Raw genomic sequence first — 24,794 nt, forward strand, 5'->3', positions numbered from 1 at the left:
TGAATGAATACACTTCATTTATTCCATTGACTGATTTGAGTATGCCACCTGAACATTGGAAACATATCCGCGTCTTTGTAACACTGTTTTACTGCACGAAACAATTTTATCTCTAATGAAAAGGCTTCATAGATAGAACAATTCTACACTCAACTCTCGACACCAGTACAGTTTGTGCGTGCACCTTTTATTTTCAGAGGATTGCCAGCGCAACAGCGTTTTTCTTAAAGGCTATGTTCTCATATTAAGTACTTCCATATTCCTGTCAACATGTTAACATGTAAAAGTATCAAAATCAGTGGAAGCGTGGCCTCACTTTAATGCATTGCATTTCAACCCGCGAGGTATCAGGGTCAGTTCGCGGCCAGTGTGTGTGAATGTCAGAGTTTATTTACAGGTCATCGCTGCGTCTTCACGACTTCTTTATGTGCTGACCTGAGTTCGCGGCCAGTAAAATAATCGTTGTATAATATAGACGCTATCCGTGAACTAAGTGACCTGGAGTTTTCGTTAGACCAGAAATATGAAAAATGAAGATATTCAGCGATATAAGTATGGTATGTCAATAATTGATTCTAAATGTGTTTTCAACCAACCATGATAAATATTATTTTTGATTAACTTAACAAGAATTATTCCACCATATTGACTAATGTATTAAGAATGAGCGCGATGATTCTCGATACTGTTAATAATCGAATCAAATAGCAATGCCCGACAAACCACTAAAACAGGTTTGTTCGAATTACGCGCCTATAAATATTTAAAATATGTACGGATACTTCGCGTGAGGCCGGTTGACTCATAATGATATGTTTTAATTTCACTTCCATTCTTATTTTGGTTTTCTGTTTTGTATCTATAGGTTTATTGCCAGCAATATGTAATAATGTAAAATAACTTAGAATAAATCAACAGTAAGCCTGTTTTGATAACATCTTCTTGTGGACCTCATACAATATGTATCAGGTAGAATTATATCAGGCAGATATTAATGTATGATATAAGCTCAGATCATGGTGACCAAACAGATAAAACGTTCAGCATTATAGAAATAGTTACCCTTTAAACAATTTAATGTAAAAATGCCAGAGTCTCTACATATTTTATAAATTTGAGGAACGGCTATAAGTTTTATTTAAGGAACTATATGTAAACACAGTCAAGAACCAATAGGTTACCAACGATGTAAAGAATGTCAAATTATTTGTTTAGCAACATTTGAATGCATGGCTAAGCCAAACTACCATCGAATTAGAGGTGTTTAATTGCTTTACAATGAGCATACAATCATTTTTCGACGTTCGTTTTCAGCCATATGCAAAGCACACTATTGAAATATTATCTTTTTAAGGCACCTCGAGAGGATTTTTTAGTGTCGGTTGTAGCGCGGACACAAACTCTCGTACTCTCTCTGTTATTACAATAACTTATATGTTTTGACTTTGTGGAAGTGGATACTAACCGCCCTGATAAAACGTATCAACAAAACAAATGTACGTCCCTCATTCGGCCCATCCGGTATTGCTTTCTGGTACTTTTTGAGCGAGCCTCAGGACCGAGTTATCCGAATGTGATGAAACATTTGATTCACACCACATAGTGTGGACATAAGCAAATTGCCATGTTGTTACGGTCCATTGATCTTTCAGACTATTTCACTTGAATTACGGTTAAGACTAAGCTATTGATAGTTTCCAAACGCATTTTCATGAATTTAATATCTGAATTTGACGAAACTTTGTATTCGGTTTCCTTATTGTGTGCACATGTGAACTGGTATATTCTAAGATGGTTCTGCTCAAATGGATTTTCAGGAGTTTTAACTCTTTGATCACATATCATATGCTTATTTTCAAAAAGAATTTTAAGGTGAATGTGTCATTGAAAGTATCTATAAAAACTGTGTACATTAAAAGAGGAATATTGTAAGGAAGTGCAAAGTACATAAACCACAACTATCTGATCGGTATTTTGTAGTAATTGACCATTGCCTTTTTGTGATTTGTTTTTCATTGTGTATAGCATAACTGCACGTTTTGAAGGTATTCAAAGTATTCAAAGTATTTATTAACTAATAGATGTACTACAAAGATTGACGTACATGTTGTGGTTAAGGAATATAAATATATCTGCAATAGTTACAGAATTAGTGCTCTTTTTAAATTAGCACATTGAGAGTAAGAGCACCAGGTGCACAGACCAAAACTTGTTAAATACAGTGTTTTTAGTTCTTACCAGTTGTTTATTTATTTGTTCAGAATACTATGATTTACTATAAAATGTTTGTGCAAAACATAACTTGAAAAGTATTTAATGGGTTCAAATTTAACTTCATAGATTGATAAATGACTTATTGAGGAAGAGCAGAGTAAAAGTAGCATTACATGTTCTTCGTTATTGTTCTTACAATGTTATTTTTCGTGCGCATTTTATGCATCCATTCCAATTTTAGATATTGAGATGAAACTTCATGCATGAGTCTCGCTCTGTGAAAAGGGGGTTTAATGCATGTGCGTAAAGTGTCGCCCAGATTAGCTTGTACAGTCCGCACAGGCTAATCTGGGCCGACACTTCCCGCTTTTCTTTTTTAGGCGAAAAGTGTCGTCTTGGAATAACCAGTGCGGCCAGCACATGCTACTCTGGAACGACACATATGCCTCCCTGAGTTATGATTTGTATGTTCCTCGAATGAAGAGAGCATACTTGTACCGGTATCACTTTGTGCGTATGTACGAATTCCAATTTTGATGGAATTTTGTGTTGGTTTGTCTGACGCAAATTTCCCGGAAAATCATTTCCGTCATTCTCGATGTTCGTCCATCTGTCCGTCCGTCTTTCTGTTCAAAACACCTTTCCACAGCTCGAGATCCCAGAGACTAGTGATCCGACTTTGAAGAAACTTTATATGCAGCATCTCGATTAATTGGGCACGATTTTTCATGGAGTTGTTGCCCTTTTATTATCGAAAAGGATATGAAGCATCCTTATAAGGTGGGCATGCTTATCCTTGTCAGGTCGTTGATCTCCACTGATTTTATAAGGGCCTTATTGCCCTCTGATTATTAATATGTCACTTGTCGATTCCGCGCGAGTACTCAATCATTAATGATCAAAATAAAATGAATCTGTTGATATGTTAATCCATATTTGGTGGATTTGCGCTCGTTCCGTTCAATTATTTGTTCAGGTAACTATTGGCCTTTGATTATATATAATGTTTCATTATATAATTTTCTAATTAAGTTTTAGTTTATGCGAGAGATCGCATGAACCTCGTGATCATAATTCGATGAAGGTTTATGTGCGCTTTCCGTTAAGAATAGGCATAGTAGATCTAATGTCATTTCGTTCTAATGATTTTTCATTGTTAATGTTATTGAGTAATTGCCCTTCGAATAATATTTCCTTTTCGCGTTTGATCTCAAACATTAAAGATCCGATAGTGGAGGCTCGTCATATGCAGCATCCATATTGGGTCTACATGTGTATTTATAGATCGATCCGCTAGAGGAAGTTTTTGTCATTCGATTAATAATATGACTTTTTCGTATGAATTCCAATAGTCTGTGTCACATGAACAAATCTTTATTCTTTTCACGACACGGTTGACAAATGCTAACTGTTATTTCGTTCAGCTTCATTTAGATTTTTGAAACGTTATTGTCCTTTCAATAATAAAATCGTTTCCACAAAAACTCGTTAATTTTCAAAGAGCACGACCACGGAACATCCATCGGTTTTGCTCTTTTTTGTTTAATACAACAACCAATCAACATAAATGATTTATAAAGACTATACAATATTCCTAAGTAATGTTAACCTCACCATGCACTCTCTGCTACTAGAGCATGACAATCATACGGCAAACACAAAATGAAACACTACAACATCAAACAGTTTTACTCAAACTGTCAAAACTTTTTTTTCTAAACTTTTTTTTTCTAAAACACGTCCTACGAAACCTTCTCTCTGCCTAACGCCCCAAGTACCCTGCCAAAAAATGTCCTAGACCTTCGTTTATATTCCACAATGTCTCTACAAAGGGAGTGGAATGCCTCTGTGACGTCACTGACGTCTTCGGACGCAGACAACTCGATGAACGGACACCCGAGAGAGGCTGCAAAGAGTTGACCTGAAATAAAAAAACATGAATACTAGCGCGGGCATATAAGAGCCGACACAAACACGGCTTCTGTGCAAGTGGGCCCAGTTAGTTCTTGTCAGTCAAGGTTTGATAAGGCTGATTGTAGGCTTATTTTTAATTGCTTATAGCACGTGTTTGCATAATCCAATTTGTTTTCTTAAAATCAGTGGAAGCATAAAATTGTTCATATATGTATGTTTGTTTAGTTGTTGTTTTTTTCGCCACTATCAACAGTCTCTCCGTTATATCACTGCGGTCCGGTAACTAACTCTATCTTTCCTGTGATCGCTGGTTTACCTGTGGTAAGCGCACATACCTATGCCAGCAACTGGCTACCACCCTACTGGAATCAACGGTAGGGAAAATATGGCCAATGAAGGATTTAATGACAGACCCAACAAGGTGTGTGGACGGACCGGGCAGTAAGCTCGCGACCCGACCGGGCAGTAAGCTCGCGACCCGACCGGGCAGTAAGCTCGCGACCCGACCGGGCAGTAAGCTCGCGACCCGACCGGGCAGTAAGCTCGCGACCCGACCGGGCAGTAAGCTCGCGACCCGACCGGGCAGTAAGCTCGCGACCCTCGCATGTTAAAGTCCTACGCTCTACCAACTGATTGGCAAACTCCCAAAAAGACAAACAATAAAGTCAAGTCAAGATCTATATGTTCATTCATTGGGTAACCTATTGATTATGAAATAAAAAACTTATTATATTGTCTTAAAACATGTTCTGCTTGGACTTGATCAATAACGATCATAAAGAATAGTTACACATACTATTTGTTACATGCCGACCTTTACAAAACCTTGATCCCTTTAAATCAAATATTCAACGCACGCATACCTACATTTATTGACATTTTAATACTGTACATTAGGACATTTAGAGGCTAGAGCATACACTCAATGGGGTAGTGATAATTATGGTGCAAAGTAAATAAAAGTTCACAAATGATTGTATCTGGAATAATGAGTTACTAGATAAAGAAAACTTTGTTATTTCTGATTAAAATATATAATGTCTTTGAATAACTATCATTTTGTTCTAATATCGTATACTTTAAGTTAATGTGACTTTATACCTGTAGCGAACAATTAAAGTTGGTGCATACTCCTAAAGTTAAGAATAAAGTGTTTCATCACTGGGTTTATCCCGTTTTGCGGACTGACGGATGGGGGGAAACTTGACTTCCAAATTAGGTGTACATGTACCTTTTAAATGAATTTATGGTGTAGTATATACCGATTCTACATAAATTCGACGCTTCATGCGAAAAAGGGTCTTATACAATAAGCGTAGTCAGGTTATGAGCTACGCCGTCCACTTATAAGACCGCGAAACTTGGCGTGGCTTTAAAGCGGTAAGAGTAGTTCCTGACTAGACTGCGCGAATGCTGCATATGGCTTAGACACATTTACGCATGACGCATCAATTATTGTCTTACCCTCCTCCCGCGTGACCTGTCTCATGTGAGCAAGGTCGGCTTTGTTGGCCAGAATTACTATGGGAACGCTAGCAGCACCTTTCCGGTAGTCTTCCACTCGCTTCTGTACCTAGGCGACGATATGGGAAATATAGTTGTCAATTTAAAACGTAACTTTATCATTCGATTTTCATTTTGCTGTAGTTGTCTGATGTTTACTATGTAATTCGCCAATGAATCAAATGCTTGAGAAGTTACGAAAGCAGCGTCAGACGATGGCGACAAGGGTATGTTTTAAGTGAATTATTATTGTATCTTCTCAGTCAATCTTAGATAATCGTATCATTTAAATCGGGGATCTTTCAGTATACACAAGTTGTTGCTACAACAATGTACTTGACGTTGAACGGACCATGATAATGTGTTTAATACAAAACGTTTGCACTGTTTTGATAAAATCAATAACCTCTTTAAGTAGTTCGAAAGACTTCCGGAAAACAACCGAGTACACTAAAACGTATCCGTCCGCCCAGCGCAACACGTCCTCACGGGCCCCACAATCATCGTTCTGGAATAAAACAACAAACATGAAATAGATTGGAGCGTGCTCTGTGAAAAGAGGGTTTAATGCATGTGCGTAAAGTGTCGTCCCAGATTAGCCTGTGCAGTCCGCACAGGCTAATCAGGGACGACACTTTTCGCTTTTATGATATTTTTCGTTTCAAGAAAGTCTCTTCTTAGCAAAATTCCAGTTAAGGCGGAAAGTGTTGTCCCTGATTAGCCTGTGCGGACTGCACAGGCTAATCTTGGACGACACTTTACGCACATGCATTAAACCCATTTTTCACAGAGCACGGCCTATGGCTATTTTCATGATACTAATGCTGTAATGTTTTAGTATTGTATTACTATCGCTTACAGATAAACATAATTAAAAAGGTAGCCTTCTATTCATTTGTCAAGGCGTGAATAATTTCTTGGTGGTTGATAGTGTTATTGATTTGCTGCATATGCTTTAGCGATTTCTTGATGAAAGTACTCCGAGTAACGGGCAGAAAATACTGCATGTAATGTATGTGTACATCGGTGCATCGGTGTTATCAATTTTCTTTATAATTTCTTCTCTAACCTAAATGTATCAGATTCGAGTCAAAAATTTAAAAAATAATCATTCGCCGTTTTTTTGTTTTGCTCTTCTCTATGTTTACTTTATCCATTTTCAAAGTAACTACAAACAGAAAAGTTGTGATAATTTTATTCGGTCGCATGATATGCTTTTTAATAGTTTCTTTTCATATAACTTAAACATGATGGTGAATAGCCATTCGTGTGCAAACCTCAATAAATAATAAATGTTTGAAATCAAAATTTAAAAAACGATTCTGGCATTCCAACCAAAAACATTCTTTTTAACCACTCGGTCACTGCCATATAATTTGCGTGTAATAAAGTGCATTTACACGGCCGTTAATCACGGGCACCACCTCTTTTTGAGATGCAATAATAATTTAGTCCATGCAACTTCCGAGGTGGCGCGCAGGCCCGAATGTTTTGAAATTTCATGAATGATGTTACAGGTTGATTATGTTTTATATGTTTTTTCAGCATACATCGCATTATTTTTAAAATCGGGCAATGTAGTGCGAATTAGCGAAGATCAATTCATCCGAAAATGTAAAGAAACGTACATTCTCAACCCATTTAAAAACGTGAGAACCTTTATCAGTTGTGGCATGGTGGAGTTTTAAAAAGCATTTCGATGAGGTTTTCCTGTGTGACGAGCAAATTTCCACCCAATTCAATCGCTAACGACATTAGATGCTCCAGTCACAAAAATATTGGCTTCTTGCCGATGTAGTAGATAATTTTGCATTTTCCAAAAGAGATGGAGCCAATGCTTAGGAGATGGCGCTTATTATGGGAGATGGTGCCAATGCAGGATGTATCAATAAACATTCGTATCGTAATGCCATCACATGACGTACATGTGATAAATAATGTTATTTTTTATTTTTACTTTATTTTTCAACGTACTACGAACGCCAAATTCTTTACAGAAAAAAAAACACATTCTTTTATAAATAAGAATGTATTTATATATATAAGTTATCAACTCAATTAAGAAGTCACCAACATGAATACAACATATTGTACGATATACCGGTATACCAAGTAGTTGTAATACTCAATAAAACCAATGACAAAATTCTCAACATTATCAAAATAGTTCATCAACAGCAATTTTTGTATACAGTATGATAATTCACGAATTAAATATAAAATAATACTTTTTCTTGAAACGATGACTTGTGTCCCTTAATTGAATGCTTAATTTACAAAAAGGCCATGATAAACGAATCTTAATTAGGCTCATAGATGTTGTTTTTCCCATTACCAACTCCAAACATTAGATAGCTCGGTCTTTTCCGTTAACTTTTATGTATTATATATGTTAAATGTTTTTATCTTACAAAGACGAACGTTTACATCCATCAATACATTATTAGAAAACAACTTTTTTTCTAATAAAAAAAAAGCACGCGACTCAAATGTGCTGAAGAAGTCAAATTACAAAAATTATCTAAGTCCTGTAAACAAAATTGAAACCATTACATAAAATATGTCACTTAAAAATAGCTATAAATATGCATTTGCACCACCTTCTATTCTTAGCGCCACCTTCTAGGTATTGGCTCCATCTATTTTTGAAAAATACAAATTAATCTATTAGATCGGCTAGAAGCCGATGTTTTATGCATGTATTATCTTGTTCATGTTCAAAGCAATCGTTTTATGTAATGAGCGATTTATTTGGCTGCAAATATGCTCGTCCCACATGAAAAAGAAATCAATAAGCTTGTACGAATTCTAAATAACGATTCTTCGTAAAAGTCTTATGTTGCAAAACTCTGAACAAGTCCGATTAGAGACAGTAATACCAAACTACAAAATGCTAGCGATTGTTTGAGAACTAATTCCTTAACATGTTGCCGGAATTGATAGGCGCCAGAATTTTGTTGACGTTTGTTTGTTAAACGACACCTACATCCGACATCGTGGTTGTTACATGGCGCTACTCGACTACACTTCAAGACAGTGTACCACTAATAAAATAGGACGTTTACTACCCGGTACCTCGTAATTCTGTGGTTATTTTATTTTTTCGTTTTGATATATTTTGGGGAAATTATATTCATCTTACGAAAACATCGCTGTTTTGTTTCTTGATACCTTTAGCAGCTGGTTACGTTTCCCCATTTAAGAACTTGAAGGAATGTAAATAATTGAAAGTGTGTATCCGAAGATGTTTTTTTTTCTCATATAATAACATACACACTAACACCAAAATTACTAAACAGGATAATTTCGAATCTGAACATTTTCATTCTTCACTTACGTGTGGATTGTATGAAACTCCTGTTGTTTATACCTCGGTGAACGTTTAACCTAGTCGCCCGCTCATCAGCGTAATTTTCTTTGGATGAACAGTTAAAAGCTTTAATGAGGTTAACAGACGAACACGTATATCAGGTTCTTTGTAATTAACCTCGTAAATTGCCTTGCAAATTATGTAAGCATCACATGGAAGCGAACGTATCGCCCACGCGCTAATCGTTATCGATATCTGATACGTTATAGGTAACATTCTTGTACTGAACGGTATCTAAACAAACATGTCGACGAACGCATGTGCGGTGGCGTTAATTTTTTGTAAGAATGCTATCTTTAAGTCGTTGTAACAGATCAATACGGAATTGTTATTATAAATGTTTGATCTGTTATACACCTCGACAGAATTGCTTACTACAACTACAGAGCTACGTACTTTCTAAAAGAGGGAGCATCATTTAGCCGGTATTTGAAGACACAATGTGTCTTGTTCTGTGAAAATTGGGCAAAATGCATGTGCGGAAAGTGTCGTCTCATATTAGCCTGTGCAGTCCGCATAGGCTAATCAGGGACGACACTTTCCGCTTTAATGGTATTTTTCGTTTAAAGGAAGTCCCTTTTACCGAAAATCTAGTTTAAGCGGAAAGTGTCGTCCCTGATGCAGTCCGCACATGCTAATCTGGGACGACACTTTGCACACATGCATTATGTCCAGTTTTCTCAGAACAAGACACCAATTCTCTGTCATTTGTCATGTTTGAATATTTCTGTGTGCATATGGTAGGGAAAACATTGTTGTGTACTAGAAATTCACTGTGTTGCTTTTAGGTTGGAGACTACATGAGACTGACAGTTGGCGAAAAACCCTCTTCTACTGAAAATAAGCCGGTAAAAAGATGGCCGTAAAACAGTGACCGTTGATTCGCGTCGAGTTCTTTCTTACATACTGCATGATCTATTTTTATTGTTTAAAACAATTCGTCTTGGTATGGTTATAAGGGTGTCTACGCGCAAAAGTTTGACTTCATTTTTCATTGAAGGTGTTGCTTTTACATTGAATGTTTTAGTAAATTGTGACCCTGAGCACCTCGAACGCCATCTGTTCCCTATCTACCACCGTACTGTACTTACCACAGAGCGAGTGTCGAGCACTTCGAACGCCATCTGTTCCCCGTCCACCATCGTACTGTATTTGTACTTTGACTCGGCCGTCTGGTCGTACTCCCCTATGAACCTCTTCGTAATGAACCGCACCGACAACGCTGTCAACAAAATGGAAACATTATTGCTATTAAGCCGCATGAGTCTAATAGTTGTTCGACGAAATTAGCTAAAAACATAGAGGCCATTTAATACATTGTCGTAACCAGTATTTAAATCGATTTTGTTTAATAAATATATGTCGATGTTGTTTTCCGTTCAGTCGCCAACATATCCGCCCAGAAACGCCTGACATGTACATGACCTTGCTTCTAACTGCATATAGTATACTGTGTGTGACCAAGAATAAAAAGGTTTCTTAATGCGCATGCTATATACGTAATGAATGAATGAAATATGCTTTTGTCCTGTAGTTTTATTGTACCTCTATAATATAACACAATACTGCGCAACCCTTACGAATACTTGACATTCATTTGTTTCCTCGGAAAATAAATAACACAAGCGTGCACATATGCAGTGCAAAATAGGCAAACATAAAGCAGAAAACCACGTGTAGTGGTATAACTTAGCCGATTTTGAAAGATACGGCGTTTTTGCCACAGGTAAGTCGGATTTGTTGGATTCTCACGAGTTTGTTGATATAACCTCGATAACTGGAAGAAATATTGCAGATACCTGTATGATTATATAACACATAATTACTTGCGTATATGTTAATCTTATTGTTATAAAGCGTTTATAAATAAATATAAAAAGAACACGTTCTTGCTGAATATAGATTGTTATGTTTGCGATTAGGTCGGAATGCGTTATGAATGTATCATGATCCATGAGATTAAACTGCTTCATAATCATATTAAAGTTGCATCCAAAGCCCGTTGAAAATGTGCTCATTTGAACGCACATTGTCACACATACAAATAACGCAACACTAGTCACATTCGAAATTGAAATTACACTCGTTAATTATTTCGGTTTCAGAAACTAAGGTCTTACATGATTATGTTATGTACCCTATGTTTTATTTAAAGGGATCTTTTCACGGTTTGGTAAATTGACAAAATTGAAAAAAGTTGTTTCAGATTCGCAAATTACTGTATTACAGTATTACTGAACATTAACCATAGTCCAATTTAACCATTATATGTATCTTTTGACGATTTGAAAACCTAAAAATTATAAAGCGTTGCAACGCGAAACGATTGAATAATTTGGAAAGTTCTGTTGTTGTCGTTTAATTTACGAAACTACAAAGATTGCTTATATAAGGTATAAAATACTTGTCCTGTGTATACCCGGCGGAATAGCCGAGTGGGCTAATGCGTTTTTGCTTCAGACTAACTCAAGGACGCCGGGGGTCACTGGTTCGAGCCCTGGTACCGGCTACTTTGTATTCCTTTTTTAAATTGTATTCTTGATTTTTTACTGGAGCTTTTAAGATCCAATGTTTACATTTATCAATAAAAAGCATTTAATGACAAACTTCAAAATATGCCAAAATCTGTGAAAAGGCCCCTTTAAAATAAAAAACAAACATACACATGTTATAAGTAGCACACACAATTTCGTTTTAAAATGTTTCATGCCATTTTGTATTTTATTTTTATATTAGAAAAAAAGTTTATTTTTCAACTTGAACAAATTGATGAAAAGACAACTATTTACATTATTTTCTTGTAACCGCGTGTATGCGTTAAATCCAACACATTTAAAGCTAGATGTAAGATTGATTTACAAAAATATGCTCGAAGACAAGAACTCGGTTTACGTGTCAATCAAAGATTGTTTTTTGTAATACTTCTGGCATACTGTGCTTTCTTCATTATTTCTAATACTTTGTCATGGCCTCTAGTCCTTAAACGTTTAAGATATAAGATTATCGAAAATATTACATAAATACATTACTCTTACCAAAATGAACAATTAAAAAATTAACAAGACAGGAATCATTAATACCACAATAAAGTCTGTTTGATGGGACAAGTGGAACAAACAAACGAACCTATTACAAATGGGGTCACATCCGTGGAACGGTTGATATAACGCATGAAAGAGTTGAACAACTTAAAGGAATACCAAATAATGTTTGGCACAATAAAATTCTCGCATTTCTTTTCATAATTTATTCGTATTTAAATGTAGAACTTGTGCCATGATAAAACGATTTTTTTGAGATCGTAAAGTATTGCATTTACTTTAAAGGATGAAAGTAGAATATACTTGTTGCAATTGAATCATCAATAACAATTGTAAATCTAGTATTCAACGTTTAAAGTGTAATAAATAGTTCACAACAGTCTGTAGTTAAATAATCTCAGCATTTTAACCCTTTGCATGCTGGGTAATTTGTCGTCTGCTAAAATGTCGTCTGTTGAATTTCTAAAATTAGCATTTTCTTCGAATTTTTTTCAAAGAATACTATCAGAATAGCAAACAGTTTGGATCCAGATGAGACGTCACGTTCTGTGGCGTCTCATCTGGATCCAAACTGTTTGCAAAGGCCTTTAAAATTCAGCTCCAGCGCTTTAAGGGTTAACAGCATACATGTACGTATGTGAACTTTGCTGCACCAATATATGACTTGTTTATGAGAAGACTTAGTATACAAGTATTTATTTAAAAGCATTGGAAATATATGCAAAATGTAATGTACATGAACACCTGGGACTTTCATTATCGCAGCGATGATATGTTAATTGATGTTACGCGCGTTTTTCACTGAAGTTCATTAATGAGTTTTCCAGATAAAGTGATGAGTGCATTCCTTGTGTACATCTGTTCTTAAAGAAGAAATATGTTGTTCCCTTTCTGTTCATTTTTTGTACAGTGTATTTTGGTTTGAGGTTCAATAGGTCAGGAAAAGAGTCATTAAGGGTAATTTGCAATAACGTCTCATGTTATACTTCTTTTAACTGTCAACGTTACGCAAAATAATTCCAGTTGTTGATTTCAATAGATTATCGAGTGTTTATCGCTAACAGAAAATAGATGTCACGGTAATTAACTACTGGAACAAAGATGAACATCAAATATCAATGTTTGCCTTACACACGTATTGTAACGCCTTACCAAAACTCATATGTTACAAAATGGATGTGAACTGTCAATCCAGCTGATAAAGTCTTTCGATTCCGCAGTTTTAAACAATAAAGCGTAACTAATAAAGATTAACAGAACGAGGAACGCAAATAGAAACGCGTTACAAATATACTACACTAAAGTGTCGGTTATCTTGAGTTTCCTTTTAGTGATTTCCGTGAATGATAACCGCATTTTACAATATCTTGACTTTCGTTGGTTATGTACATTTCATGGCATGATTGATTCTCGTTCAAATGTTTTTTTTGCGCTTTATTTAGCTATTGTCGATTGTCTATATCACGTGCATTCCAGCTCAAACCACGCCTTATAACATTGTTAGTTTGTTTAATAAACCAAAAACAAACAAGAAACATACAATAGACACTCATATCACTATTTTCTGCAATGACAATAAGGGGCTTTATTATTTATATAACTGCCATAATACTAATAAAATGGATGTAAAAACATGTAACAGTGCATTCATAAACCCATTTTGACTAACGGATTTTACCCCATCGTTTTGCTATGTATCTGGTGGTGAAGCATGTCATAAAATAAAATAACGGCGATTCTTGTAGTACCTTGCTGTTCTATGTATCGTACCTCGACGCCCCCGTTTTTAAAGAAATTATAAATCGATTTGTAAAATATATTGATGCTGTGTTTTATTGCTGTTTGTTTCTCAAATGTAAAACATCTTGGTATCAAAGCGTTGTTTTGGTGGATATGATTAATTTCTATAGAAACATATGACTTCATAGTCAATTCCGATTTATGTTACGTACCTCCAAACATTGACTGATATACACACCTAATGATAACCTGATAACAAATATATTCCTATAGATAATTTGATCTAAACCCTGGTGTACTTTTGTATCAAATGGAGAAGACCAGATACGAATTCCGTATCTCACTGGTTGACCACCGTTTCGTTATTAAACGGCTGCGAAACCAGACTGTTTATACACATCATTATGACGTCATGATGGCATGTATGTATTCGAGTTGTTCAATTTAAAGGTGTGTTCATGTTAGAAATATGTACGTGATTTGTTGAGTTCGTGACTTAAAATGTCGTTTTTAATGTGAGTAGGTACACAATGAATGGAATATGTCACGATTGGGGATTTTCGATGGCTTGCATCGCACTCGTTGATAATGGGCTCGTGAAATACAAAGTCAATTACTGACAAACATTACGCCAACCACAGGAAAACAACTCTCATGTTATATTCCTCATATATCAGACTTTCTTGTATCAGGTCAATGTCAGAGTATTGATATAATAAAATATTGAGCACAACGATTTTTACGGTTGTTATACCACTATGCATTTCAAAAAAACATGTTTCTTTTGCACATTTATTTGGTTCCGCCGATATATCTACCAAATATTCAAGTAAGTTTGTTCGCACCATTCCATACATAGTGTTAGCATCCTTTATTGAAACAACTAATGACATTTGCATATTTGCTGATGCTGTTCAGAAAGAAGCGATAACTTAAAACGTCAACAAACACATACTAACGGAATTCCGCGAATAATGAGTTCACATGTATATGCTGTACCAATTTTGCCAACATTGCACACTGTGGTTCCAAAGGTTACTGCAATTAAAGAGTCTCGTGCAAAACTGTACATGTATAACTTCGAACATGCACAGTACATGGCGAAACATGAGTTCGAGATTAAGGACTCAATCTGTTCAGACCCCGAAGTTGATAAACAATTGTACAATTTACAGAACATACTTAGCCATTTGACAGTCATATTGAATTAAACATGAACGGTCCGTGGATTTTCCAGGGAAATTTTACTAATATGATAATTTATTGATATGTACAGACGAATATGAATTACCAATACTGAAAGCCAGACGTCCGACTAAATGGATGAGCTCTGTACTTTACGTTCAAACATTTCGTTGTCATGGGTTCATGGTTTAAGAAATATAATCTCACTTCTAGTTTTCGAGCGCCGCTACCCATTAAGTCCATTCGGATCGAAACACTGCCGGTTAGTCCAAAGCTGTGTATTTGTTTTCGACGGCCTTGCTTATCTCACAGCAACCCCTATATTTAAAGAACGGCCCTCCATACGTCCCGAAGGCCTCTGAGCTGGTGATGATTGTCTCAATTACTAATAGCGGCTTACTCACCCCAGACTCACTAAGGACGGTTAATTTCCTATTGGAAAAGTTTGTTAAATTTCCACATTGGCACAGGCTAATCAGGGACGACACTTTTGGCCTAAACTGAATGTTTGCTAAGAAGAGACTTTCCTTTAACGAAGAATATCATAAAAGCGGAAAGTAACGTCCCTGATTATCCTGTGCGGACTTCACGTGGTAATCTGGGACGACACTTTACGCACATCAAACCCTCTTTTCACAGAGCAAGGCCCAATTATATACTTTGTTTAATTCTGACATTAAATGATTCTACTTACTTTGAATATACCTCACACCAATTGCAATATCTAATATTTGAGCTATTCTAGTTCATTTCGTTTCTTTAACGCGTTTTACGCCTAAATATGCGTTGAAAAAAAAGAAGAAGAAATTAAGAGATTATAAATACGATACTTACGCTCATAGGAGCGTGTGCTATTATTGTTCGTTAACAATTATCTGGGGACTTTTAAGATCCAAACACTAAACTTTATATCGCACTCAATCAGGATTCGTCAAAGTAAAACCGTTACAAACGATCACCGCCCGTTTGTTTGGAAACTCTGTGCGTATATATGTCCACCTACAATGTTTAACCAATTTCATGACAACCATACATCGGTATGTACTAGTGTCATTTTGAAAATAAGTTTTAGTTTTAATAGCACATACTCTCAACTAAAATAAAATAAAATATACTTTTGACATCAATGGCTAAATTACAGGCATAATAACTGTCTCGCAGTTCTTTTGTGAAGTGTTTGATATAACCAAAGTATATATATGTATATTTAATAATAATACATTAAATAATACATTATATAATACATGAAACAGAAATCAATATAACTGAAGTCAACAGTGCTATTTGCTGCCCTGTGTATTATGTGATACATTAATTAATCTTTGTCGTTTCGCTTAGCATTTCTACAATACCGAAACTGTCGCGCATAATTAAATATGTGTCACGGAATGAATATTTATGTCACGGATCATAAGCAAAACAGTAACAAACACAAAACCATGCATCATACGACCCACACAGGTACATAATAGCACGCACACATGGGAAAAACTAAGGTCATCGCTTTGGAACGGTCAATGCTTAGCAAATGGTACGCGTGAAATTTGTGCTCGGTCAGAAACAGTTTATAGTATACAGGCCGTGATATTTCCATCCACGTAAAAAAAACTTACGTTACAAAGGCTTAAAAACCAAAAGGTGCTAAGATTTGTTTAGTTCAATAGCATTTCGCGCCTTCTTGTTTTCAATCCTAGAAATGTAAACAGTTTATCCAGCTGCTAGGTACTGGTGTAAACTAATCAGACAGCTGGTGGGATTAAGGGTTTAGTTCTCCTCTTGTGTTTTTGTAAATAATCAGCACCGCTCACGGGGCTTATAGCATTTGCATAAAGTGTCGCCCAGCTTAGCATGTGCAGTACGGACAGGCTAATCAGGGACCACACTTTCCGCCTCTACTCAAGTTTCGCTTAGAAAAAAGAAGACAAATACAATTAAAGTGGAAACTGTCGTAACTGGAAAGCCTGTTCGGACCTCACATGCTAATCTGGGACGACACAATATCTATGAAAACCCATTTTCCAAAACGAGGCTGATTTGGTACACAGCTAGTCACCTTCTAAACAGTATTATTAATGTATAGGTTTTTCTTAATTTGGATTTCTAATCGTATCATCAGTAATTCAATCAAAAACCGGCTGTCAGTGTGCCTTCTCACATTTTTTTCTTCACATTCTACCATATTCTAATTACTGGCAAATGCCTCACTTATATCAAAGGTAGTGCTAGAACTGGCCTTAGAAAGTGAAGTGACCGGCCCACGTAAAAGTTATGCGGACGGGCTAGGACGGGCTATGGCTAGGAAGAGAATTCGCGACATTCGGATAAGTACTTTACTCTGCGCAGTCGATCAACGAATGTTTTCATGATGGCATAATTTTTTTAACAATTTGACGCCCGAATATCCTGAACAGAAATGTTTAGCTTAAGCTCAAAATCGGTCGCTTGATGTAAGATGATGTCAAAGGAAAACAAATACGTCAACAAAAGATTTAATATGATAATTCATATCAGATACTTATACAAAAACTACGGAAAACAATAGATATGAGTCCAATGTCGAAGACCTGCAACCTGAATGACAATAATGAAAGATCTGTCGGTATTGGTAAGTATGAGTTCTTTTAAAAAACTTATTGTAAAATTACCATTTTTGTATAACCAAAACATCTCACACTATCAAATCTAGAGGCCATAGATTTGCTTTAGAAATCAAACGTATGTCTTATATATAGTAGAGTAGTTTATGTTAACATGCGCCTCCAGTGAACGTATCTGTGTTAACAAATGCCGCATGGTATAATTAAGATGTCACTTACCATCACATAATTTTAGATTGATAAGACGCCAACTCATAAAACATTATTGAGAGTGTAATGCCGTAAAGCCTTTATCAATTAGTCTACGCTTGTTCTTGGGGAACTGGTTGCTCGTCTAAGAACGTATTTAGTAGAAAAATACAGATAGGCCGGTTGATTTGCTTCAATAAATAGCAACTTATCAAGAATATACTTTTGCAAACTTTGTTGAGTGCTGAAGTGCGTTTGTTGCATATCGTTTTTGTTGCATATCGTTTATTTGTTGCATATGGTTTAACTGTCTATAAAAGTATATGGCGAGTTGATGATACTCTATTTGCATCTTATCGTATTTTATTGTAAGATGTGATATATTCATATCCATTCACAAGATTTGTATATTGGGAAGCATAAAAATGTGTATATGAAAGCTATGAGTTATTGCTTATAATCAAATTGAGCCGCGTTCTGGAAGAAACGGCCTTAATGCGAATGCGTACATTGTCGTCTCATAGTTGTATGTGCAGTCTGCACAGGCTAATCAGGGGTGACACTCTCCACCTTAACTGGAAGAGACCTCCTGTACGCAAATATACCATAACATCGGAAAGTGTTGTACCTGATTAGCCTGTGCAATCTACACAGGCTAATCTGGGACGGCACTTTACGCACTTGCAGGCCGTTTTCCCATAGCGATGTAATTATGAGGAACACAGTTTAGCGCTATAGTTTTGTTAAATCAAAACTTTGCATTAATGAACAATATAAACGAAAATAAAATAAACTGCGTTATTCTTTATAATGAATCCCACTGACTAATTTTTTTAACAGTTTATATATACTCATAACAACATAACAAACACACTTTTTGATAAAGATATATTCGTACCGCTTTTACCGACTCCTTCCGCGCCAAGAACTGCGATCTTTGTTTCTCCCAGGGAGGACTTCTTCCGCTTCAGGTACGGCTTCAGTGCCGGGCCGGCGCCGGCGGGGCTGTCCCCCAGACCCCCAACAGGTCCTCCGCTCATCGTCACGTCGGTCGATACGTCGGCAACAATAAGTTTGTTTGATTCTGTCCAAATCTCTCACTTACATATTAAGTTAATGAAACGGAATATTTATGACTGCGTTATGTTTGTTTGAGAATTTAATGATAACTTAGTTCAACAGTATCGTCCACGTTGCATTTTTATAGCTTTTTAACAAGTTTGATATATATTACTACATTTACGTCTCAAAACTTGTTTTCATCGTAGTAAACGACTATTTATTGGTATTGATTTGAAAATAATCCTGGTGTATACTTTACAATGCAAACTGCGCAAAAACATATGAATACATTTATGAAATAAGTTAATGTGCAACGGTTTTAGATTGTCATCCACCGTTTGAAAGAGTACGTCATGCCGTTTCAGACTGTCCGCTTTAAGACTTTCGAGATCAAATCACCAAAGCACTAAAGAAAATAATCCGCCGATCGCGCAACAATGCAGGAAAACAATACAGCATTCCGTTGTAATTGTTTTTGCTCCTCCCGTCAAATACAGAAAAAAGTTATATTCACAGCATACATTTTCTTTGTATTCAAAGTTACTTTTCATTAAGACACATTGTTACACCTTAGATTTTTTGTTTTTAATAACACATGATATCGTTAAACGTAATATTGACCGTGCTCTGTTTAAAAGGGGGGTTAATTCATGTGCGTAAAGGGTCGTCCCACATTAGCCTGTGAAGTCCGCACAGTCTAATTAGGGACGACACTTTCCGCATAAACTACATTTTTGCTAAGAAGATACTTTCTTTAAACAGAAAATATCATAATGTGGAAAGTGTCGCCCCTGATTAGCCTGTGTGGACTGCACAGGCTAATCTGGGACGACACTTTACGCACATGCATTAAACCCCCTTTTCACAGAGCACGTCCCTGTTCAAACCTACAATGTCTAAGAATAATTATTAACATGAAACTAAGTTAACCAAATATAACAAAAACGATTTTTTTTCAAAGTTTGCGAACGGTAGGTCGGAATAACAATCCCCTGTAATATGCACTTGCGTTTAGCAATCACTCTTAATTATTACACAAGCAACAATCACTGCCTACCGACATTGGTATATTGATAAGATATGAGGAAAAAAAAAACAGAAAGGCGTTCGCCACGTGCCGGTAAATGCCTAGCTTTTCTACAAGAATAAACAAACGCAATATGCCTTATATACGCAAGCTAATTCCTATCAAGTACCTGGGGTAAAGTTAAGTGTAGATGTAGGACTAGAACTCATTTATACATATACAAATAGAGCACATGTTAATATTCCATAAGGTGATATATATTATTTCTTGCCTTTTTTTGTGTACACATATTAATTGTGTTGTTTTGCTTTTAAGATTTTTTTTCAATATTTTGTTTGATACAAATGTTAAAATAAAACGAATTTAAAATCCTAGGGCATTTGTAGGTAAGAAACATAATACCGTAATGTCATGTTATTAATTGTGTCGCGTTCTGAGAAAACTGTGCAGAATGCATGTGCTTAAAGTGTCGTCCCATATTAGCCTGTGCAGTCCGCATAGGCTAATCAGGGACGACACTTTCCGCTTTTTGTTTGGTATTTTTCGTTTGAAGGAAGTCCCTTCTGACCGAAAATCTTGTTTAGGCGGAAAGTGTCGTCCCTGATTAGCCTGTGCGGACTGAACAGGCTAATCTGGGACGACACTTTACGCACAGGTATTATGCCCAGTTTTCTCAGAACGCGACACAATTGATACAGATAGTATGAAATTCAATATCACTCTGCATACTGTATATTTCTTAATTTGGAGGGACAACGTCCTTTGTTAAAGCGAGATTATACTATTTGTATATGTGTTAAATTGGAATATATTGATGAAATATGTTACAATAACACAAAATAGGCAAGACAATTTAAACATTGAAGACGAATTTCATAAAATGCAGCAAAGACAAATTAGCGCCCCGAGCCGATTGTGACGACTATATTTCGTACATATTTTCCTACAATAACCGAAGCATTCGTCTTTTTATTAGGATCAGAGTTAGTGTTCGTGTGTCGTATGGATATATATCGTTGCAGGAATTTAAAATGAACCGTTAAACTAAATTTAGATTCACATCGTACATGCAAGATATACATGCTGGCGAATTCGACTGTACAGACATTTTCGACTTCATAATTAAATATCTGGCTTATTTCGCATTTTTCGACAAATGTTCTTCGTAACTTTTATTTTAATTTATATTGAAATAATTGTATAATAAGTTTTTCACAAATTTTATATAAATGCATAAATATTTGACAAAATCGTATAATCTCGCTTTAACGAAACATATGTATACTACTTAAATTTGGATGCAAACATCCATATTTTGATATATTTTGATAGTAAAAAAAATCAGAGAATAAACGCTAACATTTTCTCTAACATTTGACGTGGAACTTTTAAAGTAACTACGGTACGTCTTCATTTTTACCCTTTCAGGGGCGTAGCTGCTATTAGGCACAGCTGGTCCGGGCCTATACTTTTTTTAACATGAAAAAAATGCTTCATCTTCAAAAAACGCATTAAAAAGTTGATCCTGAGGGGATGAGGTGTTAGAAATCTGCATTTCATATTGACATACTTCTCAGACAATGGAATCTGGTCGTGTTCAAAGGACATATCTTCCAATTATCAACTCTACTTCTTTTTATGGGCATAGATTCTAGCTCGCTTCTTTTCACGTGACTTGCTGTTACAAGTTTACATAGATCTACATGTAGATCTACTTGTCTCCCTTTTAACAATACAGTAAGGTGTAATCAATTATCGTTGGATTTTTAAGAAACATTCCGAATGATGCTTATGACCGCGGAAATTTAAAAAGGGAGCACTTGCCCCCGTATCCCGATCTATTGACTGATTTCGTGTCGGTTCGGTGGAAAAAGTGGAGTGTTACATTTTTTAATGTTTCTCTGCTCCATATTGTTTTAAAATTTAGTTCTCTGGTATAAAGATAATACAGTAAAATTTAGTTCTCTTACATTGAGATAAAACAGTAAAATATCAAAGAAAAACAGGCCAAAGTTTTATACTTTCTTATCTTATTATTTGTCTAGATATGCTTTAAATCTCTACACAGGCGTTATGGGATTTACAAATTTTCAGGGGGAGGAGTCCCGGATCCTCCGTTTTTATGTATCATATCCGGGCCTACAGCTCAAAAAATGCTAGCTACGCCCCTTCCTTTCATTCTTTGGATCCCTCATTAACACATACCTGGGTAAATAATATTTATCAATGTTAATTAACCGCGTTTTCGCGTCCGATTCACTCAGAACTAGAATCGTGAAAAAAGTATAAAAACTGCGATTTTCCCCAGATTCCCAATGTGAACAAACTCATCAAATGTTGCACTGCAACAGTAATTAATACACGTGCCTGGGAATTGCCACGATCTAAAATGAAAGGAACATTAATTTTGAGTTGCAAACAAAGGTAACCAATAAAATATCCTTTCAAAATAACCTACCATATCAACTGATATTATTTAAATGAACCTTCAATTTACGTATAACATGAGTAAGCAACTTGCCTTGAACCAGAGTCATATTTACCAACATATTAATTAATTTAAGGTCGCCGTGGTGTAATGGATATGGTGTCCGCCTAGCGACCGTGAGGTCACGGGTTCGATCCCCACCGTGGGAGCGTTCTTATGATCTCCCCCACAGACACCATGTACTGGTTCTAGGCCCAGGAAACGGACTCGAGAGCGTTTATATAAGCCTTAGGCTTTCGATGCAATCGAGCTAAAATAAATAGGTGTAAACTAACACATTAATTGCGTGATTTTAGAAAGTATGTCTTGCTTAGTATAAGTCTTGCTTCGGAAAAAAACACGAAAATACGAAAATATTCCTTAATTCATGGCCTCCGTACTTTTCGCGGAATTTAAATACCGGAATCGTGTAAGATAATACGGCTGTTTCGAGTCATAATTTATCTTTGCTCTCAACGAGAGGCTATCATGGCCAATATACCTTCAAGCAGGCCGATCGAACATGTTAAGAAATGTGGTTAATAAACTGGTTTACAGGTAGATAGCCGTATGTTATCGTCTTATCGAACACTTCCGGGGAATCCAGAACAGTAATGTTGAAAAGCAAGTTCCTGATTGACAACCATATCTTTCTGTATTTTATCATAAATAGAGATGATATTTGTCGATTTTTATGTTATGAATGATATGTTAAATTATAAATTTTACAAGCGGAGGTGAAACAGTGAAATCAGTACTTGTCCTTAAATACAACTAGTTACCCATTGGCAAAACATAAACAAAAGTATTAATCAGTTTAACTTGTTACAGAATAAAATGATATCGATAAAAAATAGCTTCTATTTTAGCATATTTATTCGCAATACCGTAAAATGCACAAAGTGACGAGTTGTGGGTCCAATACTTAATATACATCCAATTTTTAATTTTACGCAAGAAGTTAGCATTCTTAAATTTAACAGAAAATAAGTTAGTATCAAACATAAAATTGAGAGATAATTTAATAAAGAAAAACCAATGGTTGTATTCATCTCTTTACCAGGACTGTATTGCTAATATGAGGACCAATGCGTTTTCGAAGATGCCAGAAACAGTTATACTCTGATTAGATCGGTTTATTCTGATGATCGAATGGTTATCAATGCCAAGCGGGATAATCAGGGTTGCAAGGATTGTGTTAGATACCGACTAGTTACTTCCCTTTGCTTTCTATGATACTATGGACCATTTGGTAATGATGAGTTACTTCCCTTATTTATATGCAATAACAAACGATAAAATAAACCAAGAACTCACGTTGAAAACAAGCCAGCGCATCAGACAGGTTGGATCCGAGGTTGGATCAGTTTACAACTTACTTTATATATGAATCAGGTGTAAGTTATACCTGGAAGTCACACCAAATTTGAGCTATATCTTACCTAGTATAAATGTTTAGGCAAGGGTACATCTATATGTAATGTACAGAGACATGTTCTAGGTGCTGCGTCTTTTGTTAAAATGGTCCAAATTGAAACAGTGTAATACAAAGCATCTTAATGTGTATAAATTATTTACAGGAACTCGAACGCTCTATCACATTATTAGTCGACTTATTACTTTTCACAATCACACGAACATCCAAGTATAGCATTGTTTGTTTGTTTTTTTTTCCCATAAAAATGCGGCTTTAATAAACCTCAGAATTTTGTCCCTAAACCGCTTTTTTGGCGACGTCATTATTGCATATAGCATACACAGGCAATATTGAAATCATTGATTCATCAATTTATGCACCATCGCATTGTCAATGGTATGTGATGCCAACTCCAAACGTAGGGACGAACACACACATTACAAGATATAACGTCGTGAGTTTTTCACTTTTATTTCCACTGTACAAAATTAACTAAACAGTGTAACAGTTACACGTGTGTATTGCTCTAACATTGGTCAAATTAAGCTACAGAAATAATTATAAAAACTGTGATAAACCAAATTGTACAATTATTTAAAATATAAAAAAAGATCCTTCATCAAATAGCTTTTCTTTAAACTTAGGATTTGAATTATTTCTGACCTCTTAGATTTTCAATGAATATGATCAAATTTCCTACATAATTATAATGTTTTAAACAAAATAGTATAGAATGAATACATTCTGTTTTGTCTGTAATAAATTCACTGATATATCCGAAAAATAAAACTCGTTTGCGTACTCCAATTAATTGCTAAAAATTATTGCACGATAGGACACAGTTTGATTATTTTGTTTGCTTCTATAGCTAAACATTTAGCACCACAATATTATTTTGATCATGTTTAAAAATTAAAAATAATGTGACACGACAGGTTTAAAACCTATGTATAATTTGATCCCCACTTATGTAACAATGTAACAAAAACAATGCGTATTTCGTACAACTGTTGGATTTTACAGGACTCCTACACAAATATGGCAAATACGTGGCAAAATAATATGAGT

At 35.7% G+C, this 24,794-nt stretch overlaps 1 protein-coding gene across 1 annotated transcript; it reads right to left on the reverse strand.

The window, feature by feature from the left end:
* Nucleotides 1-3,702: 3,702 nt before the first annotated feature.
* On the reverse strand, nt 3,703-19,648 carry LOC127850892 (ras-related and estrogen-regulated growth inhibitor-like). The gene is made up of 5 exons (XM_052384283.1): nt 18,652-19,648; nt 10,093-10,223; nt 6,038-6,139; nt 5,593-5,701; nt 3,703-4,135 (listed from the first exon to the last, which is right to left on the reverse strand). The coding sequence occupies exons 1-5, from the start codon at nt 18,791-18,793 to the stop codon at nt 3,957-3,959; spliced, it is 663 nt and encodes a 220-aa protein (XP_052240243.1). The 5' UTR covers nt 18,794-19,648; the 3' UTR covers nt 3,703-3,956.
* Between the last annotated feature and the right edge of the window lie 5,146 nt (nt 19,649-24,794).

The sequence above is a fragment of the Dreissena polymorpha genome, chromosome 11, assembly GCF_020536995.1.
Source record: "Dreissena polymorpha isolate Duluth1 chromosome 11, UMN_Dpol_1.0, whole genome shotgun sequence".
Classification (NCBI taxonomy): domain Eukaryota; kingdom Metazoa; phylum Mollusca; class Bivalvia; order Myida; family Dreissenidae; genus Dreissena; species Dreissena polymorpha.

Bases quoted from the DNA above. Each gene is read 5' to 3' on its own strand.
- LOC127850892 (XM_052384283.1), bottom strand. From the start codon at position 18,793: ATGAGCGGAGGACCTGTTGGGGGTCTGGGGGACAGCCCCGCCGGCGCC. The intron at 10,224-18,651 runs GTACGAATATAT...TTTTGTTGACAG, and splicing joins GGAAGGAGTCGGTAAAAGCG to CGTTGTCGGTGCGGTTCATT. The intron at 4,136-5,592 runs GTAAGACAATAA...TTTTTATTTCAG, and splicing joins ACAGGTCACGCGGGAGGAGG to GTCAACTCTTTGCAGCCTCT.